The sequence below is a fragment of the Sardina pilchardus genome, chromosome 4 (assembly GCF_963854185.1).
Source record: "Sardina pilchardus chromosome 4, fSarPil1.1, whole genome shotgun sequence".
Taxonomy (NCBI): Eukaryota; Metazoa; Chordata; class Actinopteri; order Clupeiformes; family Clupeidae; genus Sardina; species Sardina pilchardus.
The window spans coordinates 28,664,399-28,674,394 of record NC_084997.1 but is presented as its reverse complement, the minus strand read 5'-3'; the positions used below and the strand labels follow the sequence as shown (position 1 = coordinate 28,674,394).

Here is a 9,996-nt window from a genome sequence, read left to right as displayed (position 1 = left end):
CTTCGAGAACGCCACTACTGTTCGCGAGCATTTACACTAAATCAACATAGCAACGGGATTAACACAGGCACATAACAAGAGGGTTTAATCCTGTACAGACTTTAATGTGTCTCAGTAGCAAAACAACAAAGCCTTTCCCTGTACAAATCTATATAATATACAGTTACATGTAAAAATAACACAAGACCTGAAGTACAAATAAATAACCTCTCACACATCAACACCTTATCAGCAAATGCCACTGACATCCATAATAACTCTTTATAGTTTACATAATCACTGACCTCTGCACTGACAGACATAATTAAATATTTTAATGAACATTCAATTACCAACACAGACTTAATTGTGGTAAGCGAGTAACTACCGTAGCGTCCCATTAGACCTTTAGCTGTGACCCCCGTGCACTTCACCCCAGATTAGCTAGCGGCCCGAGCCTGGCCCAGATCCACACCGGATCGGCACCGCCAGTCACAGCCGGACCTGAGCCGGACTCAGCCCATGACCTCCCAGAGCCCCTGTAGGGTGAAGCCGTCCTTCAGCTTCTCTATGGCCAGACCCAGCTCCTCAGAGAACACCGGCTCCCGGTCCTGTTGCTGCAGAACGACAGGAGCAGGAGGAAATCAACATCACAAAGGCACATACAGACACGCACGCACACACACACACACACACACACACACACACACACACACACACACACACACACACACACACACACACACACACACACACACACACACTTGCGTGTATGAACTTGTCTGGCTATTTTATATTAGACAGGTGTTCTCTGGGTCACACTTCACTTGGTACAGACTATGTACAGATGCTCACTCAGATCTGTAGATCACAAACCATCATTTGAGAACTGTCACAACAGCTTATGGTTAAGGTTAGTATTAAAGTTTTGTTTGGTTAAACAATTTTAAAACTTTAACTTGAATCTCAACACATCATCTTTGTGTCTGTATGTTGATGTAGAGTACTGTACAGTCCTACACACATGCAGTTTAAATGGGAGTCTCACCTTATTTCCATCAGCAAAGTAGGCCTGAAAAGATAGCAAGGATGGCAGAGCATTAGAAACACACACACACACACACACACAGATTGTATTATTTATTTTAATTTCTTCTGTTATGACTATTACTATTATAACATTGTTCTGTTTATCTTATATGTATTGAATTTGTATGTATATGCTTTGACAACACAAGCACACTTGTCATGTCAATAAAGCTCATTTGAATTTGAATTTGAGAGAGAGAGAGAGAGAGAGAGAGAGAGAGAGAGAGAGAGAGAGAGAGAGAGAGAGAGAGAGAGAGAGCATCTTTGAAATGACACGGACAGGGGGGTATTCCATCAACCTCGCTAAACAAGGCGGCGCTCAACAGAAATAGCCTGGCTTGAACTAGTGTAGACTTCCACTTGAAGCTAAAGCCGTTCCATTAACTCAAGTTAGCTGCATCTTGCCCTCGTTTATTCAAACGAGGCTAAAATCAGCTTCATGTCTGCTCGTGCACGAGGTAGAAAAGTAGACCAAAACCATAGATTGACGAAAAGAGGATGCATGTCGTAAAATTAAGGCAAACTAGAAGATTTCAATTCGATTTACAAGCGCCATCTACAGGATTTTCATCGGAAGTAATCAAATTGAACACGAGAGAAAAAATAGATACAGTAGTTGCTAATAACGAAATCGTAGGCCTACTGTAAATCGCTAAACAGTAGGCCTAATTATGATGGTTTGAATTGGGACTTTGATTGTCTTCACTCTGAACAAAACGAGTGAATAAGCAGGCTATTTAAACTCAAAACAACTTTGGCATAGGCTATTCAACAATAAAGATAACCTACGTTTGTAAATTAAAAGGGTTCACTCTGAAATATTTTTTCGGTGGTCATAAAATAAATTGGTAGCCTATATATTGTCCTGGGAGTATTGGGAGAAAACCTAGCCTTGTCTCCCATAAGCATATAGTTCTGCCAAAGTGTTTGTGAAATATAATTAGCCTATCTGAAATGCAATATTGGCTTTCAATATGTCATTTCATATTTAATTTCTGTAATACAGTTGGTTTGATATCCGAACTACATGCATAATTAATTAGACGAAGCGGTTTTAATTATTATAGCCTTTACAGAATTAGGCTATAGGCTGGCTTGCCTTGCATCGTATAGCACACTGACAGCCTGCCTACTGTCACTGAAGCTACTGTATATGACCCTTAATAATGATGCCTTTCATTAAAGAGTATAACTAAACATGGCAATATGAATGTGTTAACATAGTCTATGTAAATTCATCGCATGGGAACCGAACCCGAGAACACGCAACACATGCCTCGATTGTTCTCCTGTCACGCTGCGCATGACACCACGAAAGACATACATTGCGCAGAGCCGCAAGATTCCTTGGACCACACACATATCAAGTTCAAACAATGTAAGTTGCATAATTTTCAGAAATTCATTTAAACTAGCGGATAGGTAGCCTTAATCAATGCTTGCAACACTGTCGGAAAAAAGTTTCTCCTTCTATTTTTTAAGTTGTAGCTACAGGTGACGAAAGCACAGGTTGACGGAACCAACGGTTTGGGACTCGTTTTCCGACTGTTGTTTTTTATTTGCAACACAGATTAATTTAGCTCGGCAGTTAGCCTGCCACCGACCAGGTTAGTTCAGAAGCATATGTTACCCCAGCAACTCAGCTGAGATTCCTGTTAGCGGGAGTAATGGAACCGAGCTCTCTCTAAAATTAGCGAGGCTTATCAAAGTTAGCCGCGATTTACGGTTAGCTCGCTTGATGGAATACCCCCCAGGTCTACAATTGCAGGTCAACAGGTCTCAAGGGGCTTCTTGGTTTAGTGACACTTGACTCCTACACTAACCTAAAGCCATTTGGCAAATTATGTGTTTGAAGCTAAGCAACATCAGCTTGTGTTTGTGGGACATTGTGACTCTTGGCTACGGCACCCTTCTATTTTGAGAACATGGAAAACGAGATAGAGAGAGACAGTGAGTGAGTTAGAGAGAGAGAGAGAGAGAGAGAGAGAGAGAGAGAGAGAGAGAGTGTGTGTGAGTTTGTGAGAGAGAGAGAGAGAGAAAGAGAAAGAGAGTGTGTCCGAGAGAAAAAGAGAGAGTGTGTGTCTGTGTATGAATGTTAGAGAGATATGCTTACAGTGAAAGCATCAGTCTGCTCATCTGGTTCGATCTCCACATCATCAGGAGGCTGGTCCACGGTCAGCTCCTCCAGTGGCTGAGGCTTAAACACAACAACAACAACAACAACAACAACAACAGTTCATACTTGTGTAGTAGCCTACACACGACACATCAACACAGCCACAAATCTCTAATTAACCATCCCCAACCAACTAACTGGCCAATGTTATGTCATGTATGTCCTGTTGTGTCTGTTATGTTTTGTTGAGTCATGTTATGTTATGTTATGTTAAAGAAGATATTAAAGAAACACTGTGTAGTATGTTTACTTTAAAGTATCACATTCACATCGCACTGAAGTTATGTCATGTTATATTGCATGTTATGTAAATTCCTTTCAGGTGACCACTGACCAGGGTGCAACTTCACCACTAGAGTGCACTAATGTGCAAATGTTTTCAAAGGCACACGGGTGCACCGAAAGGCAAAGCAAAGTGTGCTCTATTCTATTTTTTTTTATTAATAAATCTGTTCTTTAGTAGGCAACCATTCTCAGTTTGAGATTGTAACATGAAGCTGAGATCCATCTCCTTCTAGGCAAGCCTACCACAATAGTATACTCCCTGTAGTTGTTAAGATGTGTTGCAATTGCTAGATCTGGCAACTTTTTCACCTGCATTAGTACGCAACAAACAAATAAAATCACATTTAGCAACCAATCCGAGAAAGGACTCGTGTGCGGGACACGCTGGGACGAGCGGAGCAGAGCTAGTGAATGCGTGAGAAACGCCATTGTGCTTGAGGCGGATGGGCATCCCTCCCAAGAGGACAGGGAGGGCAGTGTGACGGAGTGTGCGCTTTGACTACCATACCAACGGGCCCGGCTCTTTGGCGCTGTGGTCAAGCTGCAGGTTAAAGGTCAAGGGCCCTTCTCATTCGTCTTTTTATCTATCCTCCCTTCCTTCCTTCCTCAGTCCTCCAGCTCGTTCCCACTGATCTATAAAGACCACTGGATAGACTATCCCATACATACAGACGGCATCTCGTCATACTCATGGTTCCCGCCCCCAGTTACCGTGGTTACCATGGCTGAAACATCCCCGTGGGGGAAAACATTCGTTTCTACTGCATGCAATCTAATGGAGGTGGACGGTGTGAGTACAGAAAACACCTTTAAAAAGATTAAATATTTTAACAAAGATCAATAAACGGCTAAACCACGTTTGGACTGATAGTTATCTCTGTATCACCGAGGTTAAGAGTAACATTAAGTTCCCTCATTTTGCTAATTCCAGTTAAATAGCCAGAACTGTCTCGAGTACACCCATTGTAGAACTGGTGTCAATGGCCGGACCGAGTAGCTCGGTTTAGCAAGCTAAGTCTTATGGCATAACACCACATACACATAAGTTGCATCTAAATGTATTCTCACATTAATGTACATTTCCTACAATGTCCGTGGGAATAGTTTTAATACGTAATGTGTACGTTGATTATGTTAAACTGATGATATTAAAGTTAGCTAGTTAGCAACCTAATGAAGCTGCCATCGAATATTAGCTTCCAGCGAAGCTTGTCATCAAAATTGGGAAACTGAGAGTGAGTTAAGTTGTTAGCATACACTGGACAGTTAGGTAAACACAATGTCTTAACATCATTGTGTTCAGAAACAAGCAGAGCTGCATTTGAAAGTAAAACGAATATATAAAGTGTAACTGTTAGCGAGTTCGCCCATTCACGTTCACTGTGCGATATTAGCATGTTTTCCCCCACAGAGGGGGGCGGCAACCATAGCTATATGGGCGGCAACCTTCTAACCGTCTGTATCTATTGTCGCCGCCCCATCATTCTTTATCTAGATCAGTGGGATTGAGGGCCGAGGAAGGAAGGGTGGATAGATAAAAAGACGAATGAGAAGGGCCCCAGGTCTCTACTCTCTCCCTTTGCAATTACAGTCAGAAAAAAAGTGAACTGTTGTGCCTTGGCGTTTCGGTGTGACCTTAGCCCCGTGAATGTTGTGAAACTCTTCTGTAGATTACCATCTTGTGTGCGTGTGTGTGGATTGAGAACCTCTGCTGTCGATTACCATCTAGTGTGCATGTGCGTGTGTGTGGATTGCAACTAGATGCAGCTTGATGATTTCTTTCCAACTAATATGATTTTTTATTAGTGCTGGTTTCAAAACACTCAAAATCCCCAGCTGCTATATTGAGATAAGCCATCATTTGATCAATGTCAGTGGACGCTAGTGACGCACAGAAACTAGTCCAAGAGATAAAACACCAAAAACCACAAGTTATGAGTTTCTTGAAAAAATGTGTTATTAAAGTGTTTTTCCTCTAAAATTACATCTTCAAACTCATTTCAGTGGCAGACTGACTCATAGTACCTGTAGGGAGAATGGCATCTCTGCCATTGCCAGTGCACACTCGGAACACCAGTTATTTCTCTATGTAACTTTGTTCTACATTGCAACACTATTACACTTCTTTGTCACTTGCAGATATTCTGATAGACTTCCGTTAAACGATACATGTTGTGAAATGATGGTAGACGTGTACGCGGTGCAGTGAAAATGGACTGTAAAATAAAATAAAAGCACGTCTCTCAGTGTTGAACCATACATACCTTCTCCTCCATCTCGTAGTCCACGCCGAAGATGGGGTTGGCAGAATAGACCTTGTGCAGCGAGTTGATCTCTTTCACCGCGTCCTGCAGTTTGTCCATCGGGTCGATCTTGAAGCCGAGAACATACCCTCCTGTCTGTAAAGATTCAAATAAATATGTGACAAAAATATATAATCAAAAGGACATTGACCGATACAGCACGGGAGTAATGTTATCCAGAACACTGCATGGCAAGCCTTTTAATCACCATACTGTTATCTCAATGACTTTTGGGGATTGTGTCTGAGTGGTGTGTTGTCAGTGGTGTGTGTGTGTGTGTGTGTGTGTGTGTGCTGTCAGTAATGTGTGTGTGTTGTCAGTAATGTGTGTGTGTGTTGCATTGTGAGTGCCTGGTGGAGTGTAGAGTGGCCGTACCTGCTGTGAGCTCTCGATCACCAGGGCCAAGCCAAACTTGGAGTCTCTTATTCGGATGGAGCGCTTCACACAAAGACAAATGGCACAATACATACATTCAGAATATCCACAGCTATCAAACGACATAATACACACATTCAGTATATCCACAGCTATCACACTGTGTGTCTCTCTCTCTCTGTCTGTCTGTCTGTCTGTCTGTCTGTCTGTCTGTCTGTCTGTCTGTCTGTCTCTACACTGCTATGTAGGAGCTGCAGTGCATCCATAAAAAAACATTAACACGAGATGAAATGCTGAAAGAGGGCACATTTACAAAACCATTTGAGGACATATTTTTCAAATCAAAGGCTTCTTTTGGCTTGTACGTGAAAGGCACTTGAATGGCGTTAACATTCTCCTGACGAAGCAAAGTGGTCTGGAATACGTACTATCTGTAGATAGGGAATGCTGACGTTGAAGCTCTCGTTCATGTTGGCGTGCCACACGATCCGGACGTTGGTAATGAAAAAGGTCCCCAGGTTGCCCTGAAACACACCATGAGCCAGTCTGCTTACAAATACGGGTGCTGAATCGGAACGTTTCATTATTCTGATTAAAATAAATTAAAGGTACTATATTGTGTCATATGTTTCCTGTCCCAAGCTATACAATTTCGACACCAACCACTTTGAGGAATTAAGAACAAGGTCTTTAAAAAAATAATAATGGTTAATCAGAGTCAGTCAAAAACATCAGAAGTCAAAGGTCAAGGTGTTTATGCAGCCCCAGCTCTGTAAATGTGTGACCAACAATGTAGCTAGGAGCGCTCGATGGTGTTTTAAGCCCCCACCGGTAACTTCAAGGCAGCGCTGCGACTGCCGACTTCAAGGCACCTAACCCTAACCGTAACCCTAACCCTAAAGCCTCCCATGCAGCGCTGTCTGGAAGATGACGTTGGGGGCTTAAAACACCAAAAGGCGCTTGGAGGACACTGAACCCAAAACACAACCTTTGATTGACATTTAAGACAACCACCTCTCGCCAGAATGAGGAGATTCACTTTCATTTCTGAAGTTCTAAAGTCATCTTTGGACAAACATTTTTAAAATCAGCCATGACATCAGATGAGCAAATACGACATCTACACGGAAGCCCGGGCACCATACCTGGTCACTGGATAAATTCCACACGCCGTTGATCTTGTCGTAAACCTGCTCTCGTGGAAGCAGGCGCAGCTGTTTATTCTGAATCAGAGCACCCCTGAGCTTCAGGTCCCGGTACATTTTAGAGGTTTCATAGGCCCTGCAGGAAAATAGATAACTACATTAGTAATCAGAGCCACCTGCGCTAACAAGCACTTGGTTAACAGTGTTATGGTAACAGTGGTCTCACACTGTATGTGGCCAGTACTAAAAAAATAAGAATCAATCAACTTCATTACATTATGTTCGTCAAGTACGTCAAATACAGTGCACAGCCTAACTGAATAATATTGTCATTTCTGACAATTTAGAGATACCCATACTTAAATGTGAACAAAACATTTTTGTCTATTTATTCTGTTTGCATGTTTCTGGGCCTTGTTTAGTTTTTATATGAAACATTTTCATAAAAGAAGTGAAAAGCTGCCAATGACAAGATAAGGAACTTACCTGTGTACAGCAATGACAGATGTGAACAGTCTTGGGCTGCCTGGCACCACATTGGTGAAAATGAACTCGAATCTGGTGTTGTTGGACTTGGTCAGTATATACAGAGCTTCTGTTTGTCCTCTAAGTTTCTGTGTGTATGCACAGCAGTGTGTGTTTGTGTGTGTGTGTGTGTGTTTGGTATGAGAGCAGGAGAGAGAGAGAGAGAGGGAGAAGGAAAAAGTTAGGGAGAACACCAAATTACGATAATAAGAAAGAAAATGTGAACAATATTAGACTGATAATTCAAACATACTGAATTGGCTGTTCTAGTTGTGATGTTGATGATAGTGTTGTATCCCACGGCTGTGAAATAGAAAATAGCATCGAGATGGGTAACTCCTACACTACATCACAGAAAATGAAGAATGTTCTGTTGAATGTAAGTCGAGCTGGAGTGTATTTTACTTACAAAGGTTGACTCTTGGCAGAGCTAGTGAATGCCAGATGATTCTTAGGTTGGTCACCAAAAGTCTCCCTGCGAAATTGATATTGTAATGATAATCCTGTCACTCGACAAGCACTTATAGTAGCCTACAATGCTGCTGCTGCAAGTACTGTATCTGGCAGTGATGTCTAGAATCAAGAACACCAGTGCATGTTTATGTTCATGTTTACAAAGGCACGTTCAGTCTTACTAGTTAGTTGCAGATGATTAATGTGCAACTCACCAATTCAGAAACAGGTGTAATGTTATGCTGGGTGAATCGACATTGTTTACTGGTCTAATAGCCAACAAGCTGCAGAGAGCAGCAACATGGCATCACTTTAGCTACAGCGTATGACGGAGAAGTTAACGAAGTAAGCTGTTGGCACGTAAACTAACACCAGGTTGCACGTATTGTGAACTGCATCTGTGTTCAACGTTACCTCTGTCACCGTTGTTTCCCTTCGTGTCCTCAATCGAATCCAAGCAGTCAATAAGAACTTCTCCGGGTCTCGTTTTCATTTGTCTGTAAAATATTTCAGAATCAGTCTGTTATTGCTTCTCAGTTGCATCTATGAGGTACCTAACATGTGTTAGAAATGTGTTGGACGAACATCTAATGCTTTCTATCGCATTACTCCTTTAGAATATTAGCTGGAGTTTTATGGTAACAATAATTTAGCATAGTTTGATTAAAGCGACTTGGTTGACAGCTAGAATCAAGAACTCACTGAGCAGTGATATCGAATCTGACATCTCGGTCTTCCCATAGCACATCTAAGACAGACGCCATAATCAGTCGATCGGAATATTTGTTTAGTTAACAAATAGAAATGGTTTGTTGGATTAGCGAACGTAACGTTAGCGTTAGCTACAATGCAAGCTTAATCCGCGTCTCTGCGTCACCTCGGCAACAACCCATCTATGGTGAGCATTGAGGGACAAATAAAGTCCAGCCTAGTTTGCGTGTACTGAACTTTAAAGCAGGAATACTATTTTATGCATTTGCTGCATTGTAAACTAGGCCACATGTGTTTACCTTTCTTGTAAACAAAGGTTTTACATGCAGTTTTTCTCAGTCACAGTCACTTTGATGCATTTCTTGAATTCTCATTACGTTTGCACAAGAACATTGTAAGTGCATATCAAAACTATTTGTGTAGGCCTAGTGTTCCTTAGCCTGGTGGTCATACCAAACCCTCGTAGGCTACTAATATCGTACAGAGGTAATGGTGAAGTGAAATGAAAATTGAGCGGAAGCTTACGTATGGCTATGCCAGGCCAAGTGTTCCTGGACCTATAGTGCAAAAAACACACAAGTCACTCAAAATGCCAAGTTTATGTCTCTAAACAATGCCTATCAACATGTCAGTGCCTTCAGAATTATAAGTTTCTGTGTCACTGTTATGAATGAGATAGTCAACATGCTTTGCTGTAACACTATCTGCATGCATTTTCTTCTAAAAATGAACAAGGCTGCACTCATACTGTATGTGGGAGATTCAGATTGTATTCAATTATTTTATACTTGGACATTTTTAGGCCCTGCCATTAAAAAGATGCAGACTGTCTCACTGCAGTTCTTTCCAAAAATGAAGTACGATAAAAATAGGAAAATTATAACAGATTACATGTGGCAAGTTGTTCTAATGACAAAAGCAATGAACTAATACCTGATATGGTATTCAAAAGGTC

The 9,996-nt window shown here is 41.6% G+C and overlaps 1 protein-coding gene across 1 annotated transcript; it reads right to left on the bottom strand.

Moving 5' to 3' along the window:
• Window positions 1-83: 83 nt before the first annotated feature.
• On the bottom strand, window positions 84-9,167 carry bbs5 (Bardet-Biedl syndrome 5). Its single transcript, XM_062534901.1, has 12 exons — window positions 9,033-9,167; window positions 8,745-8,827; window positions 8,287-8,352; window positions 8,131-8,180; window positions 7,839-7,966; window positions 7,353-7,488; window positions 6,636-6,731; window positions 6,208-6,270; window positions 5,794-5,928; window positions 3,182-3,265; window positions 1,028-1,051; window positions 84-596 (listed from the first exon to the last, which is right to left on the bottom strand). The coding sequence occupies exons 1-12, from the start codon at window positions 9,092-9,094 to the stop codon at window positions 495-497; spliced, it is 1,029 nt and encodes a 342-aa protein (XP_062390885.1). The 5' UTR covers window positions 9,095-9,167; the 3' UTR covers window positions 84-494.
• Between the last annotated feature and the right edge of the window lie 829 nt (window positions 9,168-9,996).

Excerpts from the sequence above, each read along its gene's own strand:
- bbs5 (XM_062534901.1), bottom strand. The coding sequence starts at position 9,094 with ATGGCGTCTGTCTTAGATGTGCTATGGGAAGACCGAGATGTCAGATTC. Across the intron at positions 8,181-8,286 it reads TCTGCCAAGAGTCAACCTTT|CCGTGGGATACAACACTATC; the intron begins GTAAGTAAAATA and ends TCTATTTCACAG. Across the intron at positions 597-1,027 it reads ACTTTGCTGATGGAAATAAG|CAACAGGACCGGGAGCCGGT; the intron begins GTGAGACTCCCA and ends GTCGTTCTGCAG.